This window comes from Takifugu rubripes, chromosome 9, assembly GCF_901000725.2.
Source record: "Takifugu rubripes chromosome 9, fTakRub1.2, whole genome shotgun sequence".
Lineage (NCBI taxonomy): Eukaryota > Metazoa > Chordata > Actinopteri > Tetraodontiformes > Tetraodontidae > Takifugu > Takifugu rubripes.
The window spans coordinates 10,128,893-10,150,096 of NC_042293.1; the positions used below are offsets into that span (position 1 = coordinate 10,128,893).

The following is a 21,204-nucleotide window of genomic DNA, read 5'->3' on the forward strand; positions in this document are numbered from 1 at the left end:
ACTCTGTGTTCCTCACAGGGAGAGAGGCTAATCTCTGCTTGGTATATGAGGACCCCCACCCCTTCAGGACCATCTGCCAGCTGCTCTCAGGGTGCTGACCAGGTGCCGGGCACGGTCTCACTCCAGCTATGCCACAACAGCACTGCCTGCTGGGACCAGCCCCACTGTGCCAACTGTTGATCAGCGCTCTTTCTTCTGTCTTCGGACTCAAAATTGACCAAGACTGAAAAGCTGCTCTATTTAGGTTTGCAGCTGACCGGAGATGGACGCAGAATATGTTTTCGTTTAGCAGAATTGAGATTTGTGTGTGTATTTATATGTGTCAGTAAGAGCCTACTCAGTTTTTTTTCAGGTTTCTTAGGCTGTTTCCCATGAGATGGAGCAACTCTCTCACTCCCGCACGCTCTCGCTCTCTCAGCTGCAGCCTCATTTGATTTCTCCACTAGGCCAGGCTGTTTTTATTCAAGGCGTGAAGTCTAAAGTTATTAACACTGTATGTGACTGTCATGTTCATCCAATTTTCCTTGATCTTTCTTTCTTTCATTAGGAAAAAGACCTTGCCTCCCAGCAGTTACTAAAGTAATATGCCTGCCATTTTCCTGGAGAGGATCATAAACACACTTTATTACTATTTAGTTGAAGGGTTTTCAACATTTTTATTTTAATGAAGTCACTTCTATGGCAGTTGGGGGGAGAAAATACAATTTACCAGCTCTCAGGAGTGCAGTGGCAATCTTGGACGCAATGTGTTTGTCCGCCTTGGAGCTTGACGGTCTCTCTCCAGATACTTGGCTCTTTTATGCCTCTGATTTACTGGCAAGCTGAAGCCATGTGGGCTTCCTGGAACGATGACTCTATGAGGTCATTTTGCTCGTATTATGTTTCGGGAAAACGATCCTCAGAAGGGATTCCCCAGAATGTCACCTCAGTTGAGATTGAGCAATTTTGCATGAGAGGAAAGAAGGTCTTGTTAAATTCCACATTTGTCCTTGTCTTCAAGGTCAAAATTTGTAGCTGCATGGGGAGAAACTTCATGTTTAATGCATGTCATGTAGCATTCGTTGCTAATTAGTGCTAACAGGAAAAGATGCCCCTTGATTTCCCCTGATTTTACTGTCATTTGCATAAATATAATAGGACACAAGAGAGTGTAAAACCCAACGTCTGTCCTCCCCTCTGGGAGGAGGAGAGGTGTTACTGGGATCTGAGTGCATGAGTGATAATTGTGAGAGAGCTGTTATTGTGACACCCACATCATGAACCAGATGATGAGCCGCAGACAAAGACCGGCTTTGCACCAAACTGACCTCAAATTGGCTCAAAGGGGAAATTTAGTACTTAAAGATCCGAAGAATTGTTGCTTTGTGTTTATATTTTTCCGTTTCTTTTATTTAAACAAAGCATTTCTGGTTAATTTGTCTCTTTATTTCAGACACTGTGGTTTAATAAAACAACAGCAATTCTTCTAAATGTAATAAATAGAAATGAGTGATCCTAAACAGTTATTTTAGGCAAAAATGAGAGATTTGATGATGGTGATTTGTGGGTGATGAATTACAGTTTGAGGGGATCTATTATTCACAGGGGTGGGGGCCTTAAGTGCCAAATTAATTTGGTTTTTCTTTCCTTTTTTCATTCCAGTTTGGGGGTTGAATTAATGGATGCTGTCAGATGTGCACTAAAGTGGCGCACAGTCATCGAGACAAGTGGTATTGCTGCAGGAGCGTTTTAGAGACGCGGGCCAGCCTGGTGGGTGGAAGCTGCGTAATTATCTTGCTCCTGTGATGGCGGTGATTGCCGAAAACAGCCAAGAGGTCCCATGGCGCAGCGGGAGCTGCAGTCATGCTGCAGGTTGGTGGAGCTGGTGTGCAGCCAGTACAGTCACAAGTGAAGGTGTTATGGAAGGTGGGTTTGTTTTTGGGGTTTGTCCTGGTACCAATATAAAAACCTCAACTCAAAGAAATCCCTTTTTGATTAAGTAATTACAATTGTAGCCTCGGGCTAAACCTGCAGAAACCCAGGAATAAACATGATATTTAAATTGCAAATTACAAAGTAGAGTCAGAAACTGTCTGGAGGAATTTCTATTTATTCACATCTAATTATAGTCAGTCTATTTTTTTTAAATCAGCTTGTTTGTAAGTTATTTTTAGATATACAAAATGAAAAAATACAGACGTTTTTGTGACTGATTAACGTACACTTAGCGGCTAATGCAAAGTTTCACTATTTATCACAATATTGCATATAAAGCAAAATGGTTTGTTGTCCTGAATTCTTAAAACTGAAGTCTTTAACTAAATGAAAAGACATTTGTGGATTGTAACTGAATGTGATTAAGGATAAGTGGTTTTGCCAGAATCATCCCAGCCAATAAACCAACCACTAAGTCATTCCGAGAAATAGCTGTTGCTTAAACCTGGGATAAATATATTTGCTAGGCTGAAATATAATGGTGAGCTATACCAACTACCTCAACTCCAGACGATATTTAATAGGAGTCTGGTGAACATTTTGTGGCACACAGATCTGTTTTGATGAAGCGCAGGAAGCCGCTTTTCCAATTCCACATGTTACTGGAACATGACGGCGCCCGTCAGGCAGTGATTAGAGAAAACAAAGCAGATGTATGAATTTCTCCATCAGCGACCCTGACAGGGTGCAAACGCAGGTGCAGACATCTGCTGTTTTTCTCAGGACTGACTGAACAGCCATGAATCCACAAATCCCACTTTGTGATATTAATCTGACATTCAAAGCGTGCGCTGCTTATCCTCCACGCAATAAAGAGAAATCTGCAGGACTTGTGGTGGTGAATCAGATAGTGGTTGACTGGTGTTTGCCAACAGCTACACATACAGTATTTCCTAACCAGGCGCATATTTAACTTCATGATGTCAGTTTTTGTGTGCTGCGGTTATTTGTGTGGACTTGACAGAATTAACTTTAAGTATACACTTTTCTTACTAGGACTGTTAAATGAAATAACTACCTGGGACCTTTCGGTTATCTCTTAGTTTCTTTTCAACCTTCTGATGCAGCCATCCCTCTACTGTTGTGTGAGGTCAGCGTTTGAGACAATCGGGCCTCACTCGGCTGACTAATGAGGTGGATTCAGCCAGGGCAAAGGGCTGGGCTGAACGTCTTTGTTAGACAGGCCCGCAGCCCCATTCCTTGCAGCCCTCTCTCTTGGGAGGCCTCACTGACTGCCTAATTGAATCAAGTACACACAAGGCACCTCCCCCTTCAGTCCTTGGCCCCTCCTGGTCGAGAAAGAGTTAGGAGGGCTCCTGCTTTGATGCCTTTGTTCTCTCCAGCACCACGGACAGCACCGAGAGAGGATTGCTGCAACTAGTGGTCCGCCGCAGAGCGGAGAGATGCATCACCACTGCAGCATAATGATAGATGCTCCATGCTGAGGCTGGAGATTATTAGATGTTTTTAAAGCCATATGTTAGCTGTCAAGCTAAAAAAATAAATAAATAAAAAAAACCCGAAAGCTGCTTGCAGATGTAAAACCTCAGTGGCTCAGTAAAGCTGCAGTTAATAGGACATCCTCCCGTAGCATCAGGCAAGTGGCCCTGTGGAGCTGAACTAACTAATGAAGAATTGAAAAAGGGGCTGGACTGTGTGACTACGCATAGCTTAGCACTATTATTTCCTCTGTGGCTGTCTCTGTTCGTCCTCAAACATGCTCTGTTGCAGAGTAGCAGGACCTCAGCTCCTATATCAGACAAATTGGAGTTGTGCTTCAAGGGAAGGTTTCTGTGTTATGGTGCTGAGAGAATGAAGAAATCTGTCTTTTAACTGATGATTGAATAGAAAGCATTAACTCATGTTACGCATTAACTCATGTTACTCTTGGTATCTATTAAAATTAAAATTAAAATAAAGAAAACTGAGTTATAAATCTAAAATTAGATCACCCATTTGCAAAAGTCATTTATTAGAATAAAAGCAATTGTGGGGTGTAACTGAATATGGTTGAGGATAATAATTTTTGCTTGGCGTAAACCAGCCGGTAACCCAATCACAGAGTCATTCCTGGAAAGCCTTATTGCTGTGAACCAGGGTCAGATATGGCTGAGAGGCTGAAATATAATTGTGGGGAACAGCTGGATTAGCCCAGGTGAAGTGAATCCACTCCTAATGACATTAACCAGGAGCCTGGAGAATACGTTCCCGCAAACAACTGAATGAACCACCGGAAGCCTGGAGAAGGTTTCAGTCAGTCGTGTTACAGGATCATCACAATACCTATCATCAGGGAGTTTTTGAATCATTTATTTCATACATATCAACAGTACATATCCACTTAAATTAATCTTGAATTATTCCCTTAATCACATCAGATTTTTAATATCATGGTGATTGTGATGCTGTCCTGACCACTGCGCTTCTAGTAACAACATTCCATTTTCCTTGTTTGAGGCTAACCAGAAGGGGGCCCTTGGTTTTTTTGTCCTCCCCAGCCTAGAGCACCACGCCCTGATCTCTCTGTGTGCCACTGCTCCAGTGTCAACGCACATGTTGCCTCAATTCCAGGAAAGCTGCAGAGCTGCTATCGAATGCACGAAAGCACTGTGATGGATTTATGGGTGAATAAATGAATGTTGATGTCACTCAGGTGATTTCCTCTCACTTGTGCTCGCTGTAAAGAAGTGTGTGGTGTTAGAGAATACAATTGATTTCACATCTGCATGAGCAATCTTTGGACTGAGACTGGTCGATATCTACTCTGAGTACAGATTTCAAATTCATCAGGCCTCCTTATATAGTATTGATTTTTTGCAATGGCTGCCGTGAAAAGAATCTGATTACTTTTTTACTCAATCAGTCAGAACAAACAGACGCCAATACCAGTGAGATAAATCTGCCTTTTACATCTGTGTTTATCTTTTGTGATATATGTATATGATGGAAAGAAAGCTATGTGTTTTTTGTGCTTTTTTTGATTGTCTAATGAATATTTTGAAAGATATTTTGACAGAACTTTGGCATTTTTACATGAAAAGGATACATTTTTGTTGTTTGCGTTGAGATATTCTCTACATGCTGGACCTCTGTTTCACATGCAGCATAATGCATGCAGTCTAACTGCAACAGTAATCACACACACACACACACGCACGCACACACACGCTCTCTCTGCTGGGCAGAGTTGTGTTGCAGACACAGGGATGAGAAGACAGGAGATGCTCCTGAATAGTAATAGCTACACTCTCTCTCTCTACACAACGCAGCCGTGCAGTTTAGTGTGAGTATCCACTAACAGAGTGGGTCCCTCATCAGTTCCTGCTCACAGAGGTTAGTGTCGGGCAGACTGCGGCCTGGGAGGGAATGGGACCATAGTGACACCTAGTGGACCGTTTGTTGTTGACATGTGGAATATTTTCAACAAAATGTCCACTAAACGGTAGAAAAATAGGTTTTATTGTGCATATGAATATATGTCACAATATATGTAATCATGGCATTGTAGTGGAATTTTGATTTTTGTTATTGTGACCAGCCTTTTCATGATTCTCAGTTCCATTTTTTAACAACAGATTTTCTTGATTAATTCGCATCATTCGCCAGACGTCTCATGCAAAAGTCTCGGAATGAAAGACAGGCAAATATCTTGCGTGATATGGGGTGGCCTTGGCAAACAAAGCCTGGAAGAAAGGCGGTGCAACAACCTTGTGTGGGAGGGGGGTGTCATAAATGTGAGTAGTTCAGCCAGAGAATCAACACAAGAGCTGAGAGCTTTGGAGACCTTGAATGCTGAGGGTCACCATATAAGTCAAGGTCCCAATAGCCATTATGCAGAAGAGCCCCCAGCACGTGTTTATTATTATTAACACTTGGTGTGAGCGTGAAAACACCATGCTGAAAGACTGGGTTTAACATGTTTAATGGGATTCAGAAGGGCTGTTCCAGCAAACGGACGCTCCTTTGACATTCAGACTTTCACGCTTCAGCATTTAATAGACATCAGCACTGAGACGACACTTAGTGAGCTATTTTTTTCAACTATTTCCCTCCTTTTCCTGTTATTCTCTGATAAGCCCTTGGCACCTGTCTGCTGCGCTGTTTTTTTCTGAGCTGCTGTGTTTGAAGTGCTGTGCATGGGCTCTATCTGCGCTCTGCAGCTGGGCCACGCCGTGTGAAGGAGACTTTCCAGCTATTCCGTTTTTCCCGCGCTGCTGAAATATGTAGAACCACACAATAGCCCATGAATACAGATGTGCTGCTGCTGTTATAACAATAAAGCTTCTCCAACGGTGTGAGCCTTGTGTCTTAGCTCCAGCTAATCCACATTGTCTGTGCATGTATGGTTGTCATGAACCCCTGCTGAATAGTCATCAAAAATGAGCCCATTGTCCTACACAAAGAGGGTTAAGGGGGTTAACTTCTCTCTTATCTGATTTTACAAATATAAATGATGTGACTGAAATGGACAAAATCCCATCAGCCCCTCTGTGCCTTTGCTTGACAGAGTCAATATGGGGCTAATGTAAGTCTTTAACCCACTGATGGAGCCCTGTCTAATTCCATTAAACCTTGATGAATGTTTTTTTCCTGGGTTGCATTAAAACCATGGCTCATAGTAAACAGTCTTCTAAATAGCTCCCCACAGTAATGTACATACAGAAAATTTGTGTTTTCATTATTCAGGTGTCTTGATCCTTCTCTTTCGTGGCCTTTGCTTCACAGGCTCTTAGTGATGGTTGGAGGAAGGCAACATTTCTCCCTAGGCCTTGTTTGACCTCAGACCTGTGTTTCCAGGAAGAGGTGTGCGTGTGTGTTTGTGCGTGTGTGTGTGCGGCTGGGTGTTGACATCATTGCATCACATGTGCTCTCTGACGTAAATCCAATCCTGCTGACAGTTCTGCCAAAACAGAGATGATGTATTATACAACAGGAGCACCCACCAGCCTCCCATCAATCTTCATGGCCTTTTCAGCACCTCAGACATGCTTTTAATTTGAAGCAAAGCCATTTACTTCATCTGAATGGATATCATGCACAAAACTGCAATTTCTTATAGTGTTTTCTGGTAGTAAAATCTGGAACTAAATTTCACATCTTTCTCTCTGGAGGTTCACTTCTGGGCTCAAACAGCATTAACATTTTGATGTTGTATTCAGTGGTGCTGCACTCGGTTTGCTTCAGTAAATGTCAAATGCCGTGTTAGTCATTAGGATTCACTTGTATAGCATTTTGGAAAGGTCATGTGGAGCCAGTGGGGAACGGTCCCACAGCCACACTGGGCTCCATCATGGATGCCACCTCCAAGGCTTCGGCTCTGCTTCACATTGACTTACAGCATCTAAAACGCAATTAAAAACCTGCATGAGGATCAGTTAATGCAGCACAAATATACGGAATAATTGAATAAAATAAAAGCATTGTACTTTATTTGATTTCTGACCCATAAATGTTGTCTGGGTTCGCCATATTAGCTTTACTTCCCACTGGTGTTGTTGATGCATTTGAACCACAATCATCTGTCACACTCAGGATTAACTCTGCATTTAAATGGATGATCTGTTTGTTGATGGAGCAGAAAGAGAGAAATATAAATGATGGCTGGTGATTCACTGATAATCCTTGGCTGAACCCTGAAACCGGACCTCAAGTGGAGTGACATTGGCAGTCAGCCTCACGTGTCCTTGACTCAGGGCTGCGCGATGCCTTGGCACCCCTTCCCCCTTTCGAACACACGCGCACACGTGCACACGCTTTACTTTAAAATCACTGATATCCACAGAATGCATGATGTGATTTTATCCTGCTGACAGGGCACAGATGCGGTCGCACATGAAGTGAAATGTAATTTTCTCTGGGAGCCTCTGTGATCACATTTGTTTTAGTGCCACCAGACGCATTTCAATCACAGCGGGAAACAACAATTTGTTTAAATTCTGTTCACCTAACTTAATATTCTGCTGATTAAACCCTGATGCAATTAGACTTAATGGGAATTAAAATATTAAAAATGCTACAAATGATTACAAGCATTTCATTTTGACCATACAGCATATCAGCATGTCATATCATCCCGTATTAGCAGCAAAAATGCACAGTTCAGTTTGACATATCTGTAAGTTAAATATATTAAAGATGATTCTGATAATAAATACCCGAGAAGCCAAAGTGGCTCTACTTATATATCCATTTGTTTTTTTCTATTAATCAGCCCCGGTTCCTTGTCAGGGTCAAGGGGAATTCTGGAGTTTGTCCCAGCAGTCACAGTACGAGAGGCAGGAAAACAGCCTGGAGAGGCCACCAGTCCATCACAGGATACACTGCACAAACAGAGGGAAAAGAAAAACCCCCTCAAGTATGGGGAGAACGCACAAACCCCAGAGCCAGAACTGGAATCAAAGCCTGTTTAAATAATATTAATCCAGTCTTGCCATGATGCAACGGTGCCAACTACCGTGGCTCCCATGTGGATATTTCAGACATTTTGACGTGGGACAATTCAACACATTTTATATGGAAATATTGGATTAATGCTACAGATTGTATCTTTCAGAACATTCCCTTCATGTTCTGTGTGTAAACTCGGCTGTCCTCAGTCTGTGAGGGACAGATTATGTCTAATTAGCATCACCACTGCAGCTGCACAGACATTAAAAACAAGAAAATTGGGACTCAACATTTTCAAACTCCTGAAGAGGGACCAGGAGTGTAATCTATTTCTCATTTTGTTACATATCTATTCCTCACTCATTTTCTGCTTTTCAACACCCTTTGCACCTGTCTGTCCTTTAGCACATTACAGAGAGTTTTGCTCAGTTTGGCATGTGTGGAATCAGGGAGCTAAGAAAGGACAATGCTCCGAAAAAGCAAACACCAGGTAGATATGGAGGTCAGATAAAGAAAATGTGATAGGACAGGAAAGCTTTGAAGGATGAGAAGGGGGTAAAAAGGGAAACAGAAAGGTGAAACATGCGGATGTGCAGAAAGCTCCTGGGAGCCGCCTTGCTCTGGCAGGCTAATTGAAGCTCTGGATGGCAGCAGACTCTGAGCTGTCACTCCAATGAAGAGCCCATTTGCTGCATTTTGCAGGCCGTGTGCTGAATTCTGATGAAGTCCCACAATGCCCAGACCGCTGTGTCACTAACACCCCCTGACACAAGCGTGCACAAACTGGGACACACACCCGTTCCCCTCCTTCTGATTATATGTAACAGGGATAAAGACATTCAGAACACGAACGTTGATGCCCAAACATATGAATCATTAGGTCCTGAGGATTCTGTAAATTTGTTAGGGGATCTCATACATGATAATGTGATATTAGGCTGTGCATGAAGGTTTCCTTTGTTGGATTAAAAGTGATTATGCCTTTGAGCGGGACACATAGCTGCAAGCATGCAGTGAATCATTTATGACTAATTAGTGATTCTATTGAGAAAATACTTATTTCGAACTGAGCAACATTTGTGGGTACAAAGTGTAACATTTATTGAGTTACATGTTGGATCAAATTATCTACCAATATTTAGTTAAATTACCAGAACTAATCCAGCCCTCCCCATACACAAGCAACAAGAAGTTTATCCTCTACAAAAGAATATAAATGGAGACAATTTACTGTTTCCATGTGATGCAGACCAAGTTTAGGCATCAATTGTAAAGGAGGCACCAGCTGTATTGTCCCACTTGTTTTCAGTCGGCTTGGTGGCAGCAGCAATTGTGGATTCAGCAGCCTTCATCATTAATGAGCTGCCCCAGAAGGAGGAATTGATCTCTGCCATTGAAGGTTCCACGTCTGCATGTCAGCATTTACACATCAAGGCAAAGTTAAGCCTAATTAGCACATTTAATGCACGCGGACACATGAAAACAACACTGCTGAAAGACAAAGACAAGAAACACCCCTGATTAAATACACAGGGCACCTTTTCCTCTGGCCATTCCACCGTGTTTCTCATTTATAGCGTAGCTGCTGATATAAAACTGGTTCAGGGAGAGCCGCAGGTGCTCTCATCAGTTGCCATCAATCTGCTTATGCAGCTAAAATGTGCTTTGTGTGGGGGTGGGTGGTTTACTGTGGCAACAGCCGCTGGATTACACTGATTATTGACAGTATTTGTTTATTATCACAGTTGTTAGATGAGGCTGTAGTCTTGAGAAATCAACACACGGTTCTGAATTTGTAACCTTACCGGAGACGCCGAGCAGTGGTCGGCAATCGAATAAAGTTCTGTATTCAGCTCCAAATTGCATACTAGCAGAAAAAGGTAGTGGCACTTTGATACTGATGTACAGTTGTAATGTTGTTTCTGCTAAAAAGCCAAATCTGAAGGACTCCAGGGACGTTTAGGAAAAATGTATTCCCCAAACAGGCCTGAGGCCACGCAGGTGGGTGGTATTAGTGCAAACCTGTAGGCAGAGATGAGATAATCACTCTCTGTAGTTGATGTTGATGTTGAAATGATGACAACCGCGATGGCTCACAGTGAGCGCAGGTGTGTGTTTGAGGATTGAAGAGCTCTCTTGTTGGTTTCGTGGATGCTGCAGTGATGTAACACGAGTGGGAAAAAAGGCCTCCTGCTTGAATTTCTCGCGATCAAAACTCAAATTTTATTCATTTGACTTACGCTTATGGTCTGTTACATAAAATCTATCAGCTCACGGTGCTGACAAGTTGTTTTTTTAAAAATTTGGCATGTGTAAACATGTATATCTAGAAGAGGCATCCAGATAATGAGCAAATTTTGTTTATCACTGTCAAATTGGGCACCACCCAGTGCACACTGGGTATTGATGGGCTTGTTGTTGTGGTGACAGCTCCAGTCAAACCATAATAATATGATTAAATATCACATCCAGGATCAGCTGCCTTCTGTTCTGAAGTGTGTGTTCAGGGGACAGGAAGGATATTTTAATATGGTCGAAACATGTAGAAGGGTGGGATCGCTTACAGGTGACACATGATGGGATGTTCAACGCCCATCACTGGGAACCATCCTACCCATCATGCCTTTGGGCCCCACCATGATTGTCACCTCATCCCTGCCCCTTCAATTAGGCAGTCAATTTCACCTTTGTGTCCCACGGGAGTCACAACCACACCATCTGAGATTGGAATACTGCAATAGTCACCACCCCCCCCCCACACACACACACACACAGTATTCATACAGCTGAGCCCTGCTCTCTCTTTCTATTCAATTCTGTCTCCACAATATGAAAAAAAAGAATGTAGCAGATCAAAGAAGGAGTTGCTCGACGACGCGCACCTGCACCCAGTAACAGCATCGGTCTTAGCAGCCTGACTCTGCAACGCAAACGAAAACCAGCTCTAATGGACGTTAAACAGAGGCGAGATTTTCATATTTTACAAGAAACGAGGGCCACTAAAAATGGAGCAAAATAGGATTATTTATTTATTCTGTGGATGTAGCATGAATTATTCCTGCAAACGGTTCTGCGACATAGTGTGCAGCGTTTCCCTCTGTTATATTATTATGGGATTGAGGAGACCTCTAGTGGTGATGAAACGGAACTCCTCCACAGGAGAGGGTCATGGGGTCAAGTCATGTGGACCTCTGTAATTTAGAGAATTTTTGTTCTAATGCTATGTTGCGTGTATCTTTACAATGTTATTTATATAAAGAAACATAGAACACAGAAGTGTCACATACTCTTTATATTATATATATATATAATACAATGTGACTATAAAAACATGTATAAAACAAGAAATATAGAATTGTACATCTCTATACATCTCTGTACATCTTATTTGTATCTAAAAAAGGAAAATCCTAATTTATCAATGTTCATGTGTGACAAAAATAGAACACATATAATATGATCATATGAATGAAATGAATGCAAAATGACTGTCATTACTTTATCTACTAAAAGCAACTGTCTGTTTCCCCCTCCAGCTTTAAAGTTGATTTATTTATACAGTATTTATTGGCAGCCAGACTAAAACTATTATTTTGAATAGATGTAGTTATTCAATACATGTTCTGATACTGGATTCCTAAACTGCTCACTCAAGTAGGAGCAAAGTTGTAAAAATCAAATTTCAAGGAATGCCAGACCATTTACCATCCTGCCAGCTCTCCTTGTCTTGGATTTAAGGACATTTCATTTGCAAATGAGGCAGCCAAGTGAAGGTTTTTCCCCGTGTGCGTGTAAACCTTGTGAGCGTCTATACCCACACAGGCCGTCACTCTATGATAAGCCAGTTCATTTAGGCCTTGGACCTCGATAAGCCGTGTGGGTTATGAGTCCCTTATCTCCTGAAGGACAGTTTGTGACCTGCTCTGAAAGGATGTTCTCGCTGCTGCCATCAAAGTGGAGGCTCTGTGATCCAGTGGAGAATCGTAGCTTTAAGGTTCGAACCTCAGAGCTGGAAAAAGTCTTTGAAAGTATTAGGTTCATATCTCAATCAGCTTTCCATGACAGTCACATTTGAATCCACACCCCCAAATTTAAGCCTGAAAATGACACAGTGTGTGCATGATTTTTCATTTTTACCATTCCAAAACCATTTTCTCATGAATCCTCTCTGAGTTTCAGGCTGGCCAGTGAGACCAGTCAGGAGCCAGCAACTTCAGGATGACCCGACAGATGTTAGAAAAAGAATTTTGATAGTCATTATATGTCCCGTTTACTTTCACTGGTCCCTGTCTTGATGACGGGGCTCCTGGGATTTCAGAGATTTTGCAGCAGCAGGAGAAACAGAGGTTTTGCTGCTGTTGCCTGACAAAGACAGAAGCTTTAGAAGCAACTGTGTGTTTGAGTTGGAACTAGTATGATAAGTTAAATGAACCAACAGAATGGAGACAAAAGCAATGAGTTGCTGGAAGAGGAATTACAGCTGAGCCAAAATTGTCTCTTCAGGAAGAATATGCACTATTTTTAAGGAAAACACATACAAAATGTGATCTGAATCAGTTGTTTTATTCATCGCTGGGTGATTGTGATTTCTTTGATTGCAGTCATTTTACATTCTCTACACACACACACACACACACACACACACACACACTTCTGTACATTCCAGAGTTTTTACTAACAGCCATGTGGAATATAAACCAAAAATCTCTCACTAAAATAATAGACAAGAGCATATGACTTTGTTCACTAGTTATCAAGTTTATGAGGTAATTTGTTCATACGCATTTAAAGCTTTTTCCCTGATGAGCTCAATTTATTTCTTTCTGTTGACAGTTGATCAGATTTCATTTATCGTAACTGGGGTGTTTTGTGAAGCCTTTTTATAAACACTCATCATACACCGCAATTTCTTCTTCACCTTGGCGTCATGAGCTTAAAGGTTTCAGTGTTAATATTATGGGCTTGTCTGGCAAAAGAATGAGCTCAAAGGTGCTCTGCACTTCCATGTGGCGCTGCTTCTCCACCCTGAAGTTTTCCAGCATCTGCAGAGACACGAGGTGCGCATTAATGTCATGAACCCACGGACCGTGGTGGAAGGTATTGGTTCTGTGCACATCTTACGTGGATGAGGAAGAGCTGCATCTCAGCTTCGGCAATTCTTCGTCCTAAACACTGGCGGGGGCCGAAGCCGAATCCCAGACTTTTGAAGTAGTGCGTCTCACTCCGCAGCCAGCGCGAGGGTTGGTATTGTTCTGGCCGGAAAAACACTTTAGGGTCTCTGCCCATCGCGTACAGACCTAACTGGACAAGGGTCTAAAAATAAAATACAATGGCAGAAATGATGAGAAGTGAGTAACAGATTAGAAATGTAGGAACAGCATTTGGATTCTAGACTTACTCCAGCTGGGATGTGGTAGTTTTGAATGATGATATCCTCAGCTATGTATCTTTGCAAGCTCACAGCCACCGGGTGTAATCTGGGAGTAGAGATGATGTCTTTAAAACATAAATTCTAGCAAGTGAAGCAAACATCTTTGTTTAATTTTTCTTTACCTCAGTGTTTCCTTCAGAGCTCCTTTGACCAGTGGAATGCGTTTCAGCATCTCCAGCATGTCTCCCTGGCTTTCAGCGCGTGCTGCAGCCACCTCCGCCCTCAGCTCCTCCTGGAGGTTTGGATGTCTGGCGAGTTCATATAAGGTCCACAGCAGGGTGATTGAGGTCTGAAAGACAAACAAACCGGTTCACCACTGCAGGTTGCACATGCATGTTCTTCTTTGGTTCTTCCTCTGACCGTGTCTACTCCCCCAGCCATCAGCTCAGTAATGCTGGCTTTGATGTCTTCAATGGACAGTTTGTCCCGCAGGAGCAGGCTGGCCAAGACACCAGGATACTTCTTTGAAGGGCCAGTCTCCTGACGCAAGCGCCTGTAGATGTTTTGGATGCAGCGATCCGCTAACACCCCAGATAATACACATTGTAAGAAGATTTTTTAAAGGACACAGAACAAAAACACATAGGTAAGGTCATTTAATTGTGGTCCTGCCTTGGTTGAAGATGCCATCCCAAGCCTCCACGTGGTCCCGCCACACCTTTGCTCCAACCTTTCTCAGCAGAGCAGGAGGTATATACAGCATGGGGGAGGTGGTCTTAAACATGAGACTGATGCAGTCGATGAAATGTTGAGCTTCAGGATCAATGTAGTCCAGGAACAAACCCAGACGCTCCCCATACAGCACAGAGCTCACCGCTGCGTAACAAAATGGACAGAAATGGATGAAAAATCTCAGCATAAAACATCTATATGGTTAACTATAGTTTGAATATCTATAAAGTTGCAGTTGAATGTTGATTTGAAACATTAGTCTTACACTCAAGCGCGTATTTAAAGAGTTCTTGAGAAAGATCAGTGGTCCATTTGTTCTGGCCGCTTCGCGCGATCTTTTTGTGAACCCTGACGACGAAATCATTGCCCACCTCGTCCAACAATGGCACAAAGTTCTCCAGCACCTTTGGAGAAATCACCTCCTTGTTGAGAAGAACACGGTTGCACCTCCACTCCTCTCCGTTCCTGTGGAAAGTTCAGAGGTCAGATTCCACAAATTACAGTAAAACATACTGTACACACAGAGAATAGGAGATAAGCATATACTTGAGTAAAACTCCGTATTTTCGATTCCTGTAGTCTCTGTATGATGTCCAGGCTTCAACCTTCAACCTTTTGGGATAGTGGCCCTCCGCTTTGAACAGGATAGCAGCATCTTCAGGATTGATGATATTTACACTTTCGTAATAACCTATTTTTTCTCTGGCAGAAAAAAAAGGGGGGGAAACTTTAGTTCTCGTGACCTTGAGACTAGATATTTCCCATGACGAATGTTTTGTTTTTATTTCGACTGCCTTGTTCCAGGTTTACATAATTCAGGACTTTTGTTTTGTCTCATTTTACAGCCAGCCCAGATTTGCGTTATCTAAAGGATATTTGTCACCAGTACCTGTAAATAGGTCCAAACGTGTTGAAGTTCTGCACCATGATGTGGTGCAGATTTCTGAATCCGTCCAGTTTCCAGAAATTGTACAAGTTGGCCACCCCATTCTTCCACAGTCCTGGAATGTCATTGAAAGACCTGACAAAGCTGCTACTGTCCGAGTACGTCTGTCGGGCCACCGGCATCGTGCTGCTGTGCCGCACACCCGTCATCGGCACTTCCATCCTGGAGAGAGGCAGCACGACTGGGCTACGCCACACACTCCACCTGGCCATCCTGACAGACGATATGCTCATTCCTCTCTGCGGCTGCCTTAACTCTCCCAGGGACAAATTCACACCAAGGAGGCTGGTCTTAATAGTCAGCCCCCCTGATCAGCCCAGCACATGCAATGTTTTTCTGTTTTTCAGAGTTTTGCTATCCAGTTTTACAACTTTCATTAGACTCCAGTCATATTTAGTGTTAAAATTGTCCAGTTTGTGAGTCAGAAACATGATTCTGTGAGACAAATCTAGTATGTTGTACATTTAATGACACATAGTATAATACACAAAATACACACTTAAAATGGTAAGTTTCCTCTAATAAAGCCATGAGTCTGATATTTAATTTTTTGTTTTGGTTTAGTCACAAAAACAGAAAACTCAGATATGAGATAAAAGCCTGTACACACTTTAAAGCTTGATAGTTTTTATCTCTTCTGTATTTTGGAATTGAAGGCACTTCCAGGGAGATTAGGTCCGTTTATCCATGTCATTTCTATTTCTTTAACAGATTTATCAGTTCCTCCAGCTTCATGGCAGTCTTTATGTCTCCCTGAATTTTAAGACGACCACTGGTGTAAGCAGCAAATGGTCGTAGGTTTCCTTGGAACATGGCTAGAAGGTCATGGTCACTCATACTGAGAGTTACATCTGGTTCTTTGTTCAAGGATCCAGCTCCAGCAGCACCGCTCCCTACAAAAGACACACAGAACAGCATTTAATCCAAAGTAAGATCTCTGCATCGTGTTAAGGTTTTCTTGAAGAGTTTAGCCTTCTTGCGGACCATTGTGCTAATAATCTGGGTGGTCAAGAGTGGTGTCAAGGAAGCCATCCACATCGAGTTGGTAAACCCAACCTTAAACAGAGGCGGTGGGCTAAGGCACTTCCTATCACCACATACAATGGAGTCCTCCGCTCTTTCCAACAATCCAAAAGTTCACACCCTTTTACAAGACCTGGTGAACCAGCAGTCAAAGGGGAAGCACCCAAACTGAAACGAGGTCACCGAGTCTGCCATCGACTCTCAGGTGACCGCCCAGATCATTAGTACGGTAATCAACACAGATATCCTACTTTGGATAACTATGACCTTGATGAATGACAATCTACACAGACATCTGACATCAAAGTATTCATCAACTGGGATGATAATTCTCTGTAGTTACCTTGGCTCAAATCCACATAGTATCTATGATGGCCTTCATCTTCAGAGTTTATATCAAAATGGTAGCTGGCGCCGACCTGGCGGACCAGATTTTCAGACATCAGGAGCTTCACACAGTTGAGAAGTTCTTCAACAGAACCTGGAGTGGCCACAACAGGGCCTCCGCTGAGTTCATCTATAAAAGTCATTTTGTCCTCTGTGGAGAGAAAATAAATCTTGTCCAGAATTATAATGTTATATTTGGCTTTTATGACTAAAATAAGGACAATACATATTTTCTTTCAATTTTACAAAAATACAATGTAAAGTGTACATTTTTGCTGAGCAATATGATGCCAACATGGTTCGAGGTGCAGATTTTTATAAGATTTAAAAAAAAATTGAGAACCATCACAGCTTTACCAGATGTTACGTTGTGAGATACTGTACATACTGTACTTTTGGTATTGAACAAATCACTAGTCAAACTAGCTTCCTTTCAGTCCTAGCTGGTAGGTTCCTCGATCCAGGGAAAGGAATTGGAACAGAATATTTTATTTGGTAATGTCGAATTCAGAAGAAAGAAACCTTTGAAGTGTTATGAAAATGTACTTGTCTGTAGCACCACACCTTGGTTATATTGTGAGCTGTGGCCCATAAAGTGCATGGCCAGTTGCTGAATTGGCCCAGCGAGGCCTTCCAGCCCGGGCACAGATGGGGGCATGATGAAGTGCCCCGAAGCGCCTTCATCTGGTGCTTTTAATAAAGAGCCCAGGGTTAGCTCTACCCTGTCCACCTCCAGCCCCCAATGCCGAGTCATCTCATTTATATCCATCTGTGCAGACCAAGAAACAGTGTCACTACAGGACCAGGTGTTAAGTAACTATCTTCTAAAGATACTGGTATACATAGTCTCACCCCCAGATATTCTCCCAGTTTAACTCTCTCGGTCTGGATCTCTCTGACTGTTTTCTTTGCCAGGCTGTAGATTAAAGCATTCTGTGCCGTCATTCTAGTTGAGGCATTCAGGTCCTGGACTGACACTACCGACATGACGGGATTCCAGATCCTGAACTGGATGTCTGCTCCCACTGATAGTATACCACCATCCTGAGTAGTTACCTACAGTCACAAGAAAGGAATTCATACTGGACCGAAAAAATACATTGACATCACTGGAATAATAAACAACTGCCAATGGAATATTTTATAGCTAATGTATGAATTATCTGAATTCAAGATAAGTCAGAAAATATGTAACGATTTGTTTGTGATAGAATTTGACTTATTTATATTTAACAATGAGGCTAAATATACAGTCAGGATTCTAATTAGGAAATAAGCAAAGTGATTTTAACATTTCTGTTCTTTGGAGAAAAACATTTGAGGAACTGGAGCCTCTCAAGTGAACGCTAATATAATGAATCTAATTAAAATGTATGGATCTTAGACATATTTATTACAGTACATTAGATTTAGACAGCGAGTGAAAATAGGCGTAATCTAATCTGAACACAGTATTCCCAGTAGCGTCGGTCTCTGGTTTCCAAATGGGAGGACAGCGCCCCCTGTAGGATACAGTAATTCACATAATGACGATATCTGTCTGCGTCATTGACAAATGGTTTCTTTGGACCCTGTGATTACGAACGTACATAAGCATCTCTTGAAAATTACTTAATTACTCCTTTGTTGCTGCTTTGGCGGCAGATAATTTTGCGGCTGAACATTGAGGTGTACCTGGCAAGGAGGGATGTTGAAAGCACGGGTTCGTAGATCTACTCTCTGCCACTGGTCAATGAGGGGAAGCACAAGCACAATGCCAGGACCCTTTGGAGGACACACTCGACCCAGACGAAACACGACTATCCTCTGGTAGTTAGGAACTGTCTATAGACACAAACGCTTAAGTTTTTTATACTGAGACATTGTGTAGGAACAATAAATTTTACGTTACCTTTAAGACAAACCATCCTGTTATAGGAAATAATAAAAATGTACAGATATAAACGAGAAAGATAACAATTAGGTTGCAGATCCAGGATACCCATCCCTGAGAGGTATCTGGTTAGGAGACACAAAAGAGAACGTTTTAGTTTTAAAAACATTATTGGGTCCCGGCAATTATCTATCACCTCAGTTGTTATAATAGCATCTGTGTTTGTGTATCAACGGTCTGAGACTATTCAAGAAGCATTACTGAGCTCAATTAATCAATTAGCTCAATTACGGTATAAGTCAGGCATGAAAATGACACCAGAAAGGACCTGGAATCTTGACCATGGATGTTCCAATAAGGTTAATTATAACCGGAGACGGGAGTAACGATAGTCTATGCAACATAGGTCCACTAATGCCTTCCAAATATTGTTTAATTACAACTCAGTAACTATGTAACAATTGCGTTCCTACGGGTAATGTTGCTTCATACCAGTGAAATCGTTTTGAGAAACATTAGGCATGTTGTCGAATGAACGTCCTTTACTGTAGCTGGGCTGTTCGAAGCCATCGAGATCCACAAACAATCCAGGGGTCCTCGGACTTGTGGGGTCCCTTTGAGGGAGCAGCTGATACGATTTCTGAAACATTGTTATGCAGGACAATTCCAATCTGACATTTAAGACATTTTATTTAGCAGTTTCAGGTGAATTAAACCGCAGCTGAGATTTTAATAAAAATCAATCGCTATTTTCGCGATTAAACAGCAAGCCTTTAACCGAGAATAGTGCACTTCCGTGTTTTCCTTCCGCACTTCTTCTGGTATTTAGCAGCGTTCTCTCTAGTAAATCTGCTCGTTACCGCCACCTAACGTTACGGATGAGTGATTTCATTTTACCTTCTATGACAGACCCAGTGCCGGTATATGACAACCAAATACTTTACTTTTACCAGTACATTTTAGTAATTTTTGTAATTTGCATTGTAAAAAAAAAACCTTCTAGGAACACAGATTACGAGGTGGGCAGATTACCGAGTGGCCAAGTGCTCCTTCCTCGAGTCTACACAACTAGAGTCCATGCTAATATGCGCTGTGTTTCGAGGCTTCTGCTCAGTCTGCTGAAGAGAATTATTTTATCTTGTTAGCATCTTTTATCTTATTAGCATGTGTTATACTATATGTTTTTGTTTTATGTTACAGTTAGTTTAGAAGTTAGAAATACTATATACTCTAGTAGGAATACACATAAGCAAGTCAGTTGACCCTTCCTTGACCTGAATACTGTTCAGACAGTTGGAGCCAGGCAGACAGGAAATGGTAGATCCCCATCGTAAAACATGACAACGTAGTTTACTGGTGTTGATAAGTTCCTTGGCAGGAATATGACCTCGGACCTGGCCATCTGGGGAAGATAATCGACAAGAAGGACCACACCAACACCAAAGGAGGCTGGAAGAAGAAGATGGGGTCATCCAAGAAGAAGGACTGGATTGGACTGAATTAGCATCAATAATTTAATGTCTTTCTATAAAAGACTGGGTCAAGGGATAGTTAGGTCGTCAGACTTCATGCCCTGACAATTGACTTCTTGTTGCTAGGGTTATGAACTGGCCCAGAGCTCTGTAATATTTGTATCTTGAATTGATTCTGTTTGCTAAATACATTTTGAAATTGACATTTGTTTACTTGAAGTCTTCATTTAAAGAACACGCGGATTGGCAGTGACACACGAGAGGTACTGCAATCCAACACTGCACAGCTATCACAAAGAAAAATAAATTAAAATTAATCTGAAAACCATTTCCACTTGTAGTGTAAACAAATTCTGTGTACATCCAGGTCACTATCTTTGTTCATCCCATCTTGGAGACACTTTTTTAGTCTGCAAGCTTGGCTGAGCTTTGTCAGCAGGGCAGCTGCCCGTTCCAGCCTGACACCAGTGACATGGGAAATAAATACAAAATATTTCTTTGTGGCAGCAATTATGGTCATTTTTTTCACCTGTATATCAGGTTTCTCCTCACACTGCAGATAAAGAAGCTGCTGCAGCCATACCATAGTGGTTTCCATTGCTGGAGTACAAAGCATGCAATTTCCATTTGATTTGCCTGACATTTAAACAGAAGTAATTAGCTGAGGATGGTGATGACACCAGATTGGCGTGGAGTACTGTAATCCTATACATTCTTAATTAAAAGCTCCCCTGCAGCAGTTCCATCATGGTCAGAAGAAACACGCGGGTCTCTATTTTAAAAGACATTCACTTTATCAGTTTAGAGCTCAAAATATATGTTTTCCCACAAATATTTCCTTTGGTCTAAGGGTTGTCTGACGTGTAGCAAAGCTCTCAAAACACAATTATTGTATAGAATTTCCATAAAACAGTTGCAGGAATGTCCAGTAACGATGTTCTTCAAGTTGTTTCCAAAGTAATAAATTTTCAGCAGAGTCTCCTTTATCTTCTTTGTGTGAGAATGAGTGAGGGAGTCTTAGTCGTGTCTTGAAGAAAGA

The 21,204-nt window shown here is 42.0% G+C and overlaps 2 protein-coding genes and 1 long non-coding RNA gene across 3 annotated transcripts; 1 reads left to right on the forward strand and 2 right to left on the reverse strand.

The window, feature by feature from the left end:
* The first annotated feature begins 114 nt into the window (after positions 1 to 114).
* On the forward strand, positions 115 to 4,871 carry LOC115251128 (uncharacterized). The gene is made up of 3 exons (XR_003889688.1): positions 115 to 244; positions 1,642 to 1,905; positions 4,473 to 4,871. It is a non-coding gene; the product is annotated as an uncharacterized lncRNA (long non-coding RNA).
* An 8,367-nt stretch (positions 4,872 to 13,238) lies between these two features.
* On the reverse strand, positions 13,239 to 15,758 carry cyp11a1.2 (cytochrome P450 family 11 subfamily A member 1, tandem duplicate 2). Its single transcript, XM_003967446.2, has 9 exons — positions 15,354 to 15,758; positions 15,011 to 15,166; positions 14,730 to 14,929; positions 14,405 to 14,608; positions 14,153 to 14,313; positions 13,915 to 14,081; positions 13,760 to 13,838; positions 13,483 to 13,674; positions 13,239 to 13,403 (listed from the first exon to the last, which is right to left on the reverse strand). The coding sequence occupies exons 1-9, from the start codon at positions 15,641 to 15,643 to the stop codon at positions 13,287 to 13,289; spliced, it is 1,566 nt and encodes a 521-aa protein (XP_003967495.2). The 5' UTR covers positions 15,644 to 15,758; the 3' UTR covers positions 13,239 to 13,286.
* A 101-nt stretch (positions 15,759 to 15,859) lies between these two features.
* Positions 15,860 to 19,525, reverse strand: stoml1 (stomatin (EPB72)-like 1). The gene is made up of 7 exons (XM_011607393.2): positions 19,186 to 19,525; positions 18,712 to 18,818; positions 18,495 to 18,644; positions 17,673 to 17,876; positions 17,385 to 17,589; positions 16,777 to 16,971; positions 15,860 to 16,303 (listed from the first exon to the last, which is right to left on the reverse strand). The coding sequence occupies exons 1-7, from the start codon at positions 19,340 to 19,342 to the stop codon at positions 16,107 to 16,109; spliced, it is 1,215 nt and encodes a 404-aa protein (XP_011605695.1). The 5' UTR covers positions 19,343 to 19,525; the 3' UTR covers positions 15,860 to 16,106.
* Between the last annotated feature and the right edge of the window lie 1,679 nt (positions 19,526 to 21,204).

Excerpts from the sequence above, each read along its gene's own strand:
- cyp11a1.2 (XM_003967446.2), bottom strand. The coding sequence starts at position 15,643 with ATGAGCATATCGTCTGTCAGGATGGCCAGGTGGAGTGTGTGGCGTAGC. Across the intron at positions 14,314-14,404 it reads GGATGGCATCTTCAACCAAG|CGGATCGCTGCATCCAAAAC; the intron begins GCAGGACCACAA and ends CTGGGGTGTTAG. Across the intron at positions 13,839-13,914 it reads GCTCTGAAGGAAACACTGAG|ATTACACCCGGTGGCTGTGA; the intron begins GTAAAGAAAAAT and ends CTCTACTCCCAG.
- stoml1 (XM_011607393.2), bottom strand. The coding sequence starts at position 19,342 with ATGTTTCAGAAATCGTATCAGCTGCTCCCTCAAAGGGACCCCACAAGT. Across the intron at positions 17,590-17,672 it reads AACTGGGAGAATATCTGGGG|ATGGATATAAATGAGATGAC; the intron begins GTGAGACTATGT and ends TGGTCTGCACAG. Across the intron at positions 16,304-16,776 it reads CTATGTGGATTTGAGCCAAG|GGAGCGGTGCTGCTGGAGCT; the intron begins GTAACTACAGAG and ends TGTCTTTTGTAG.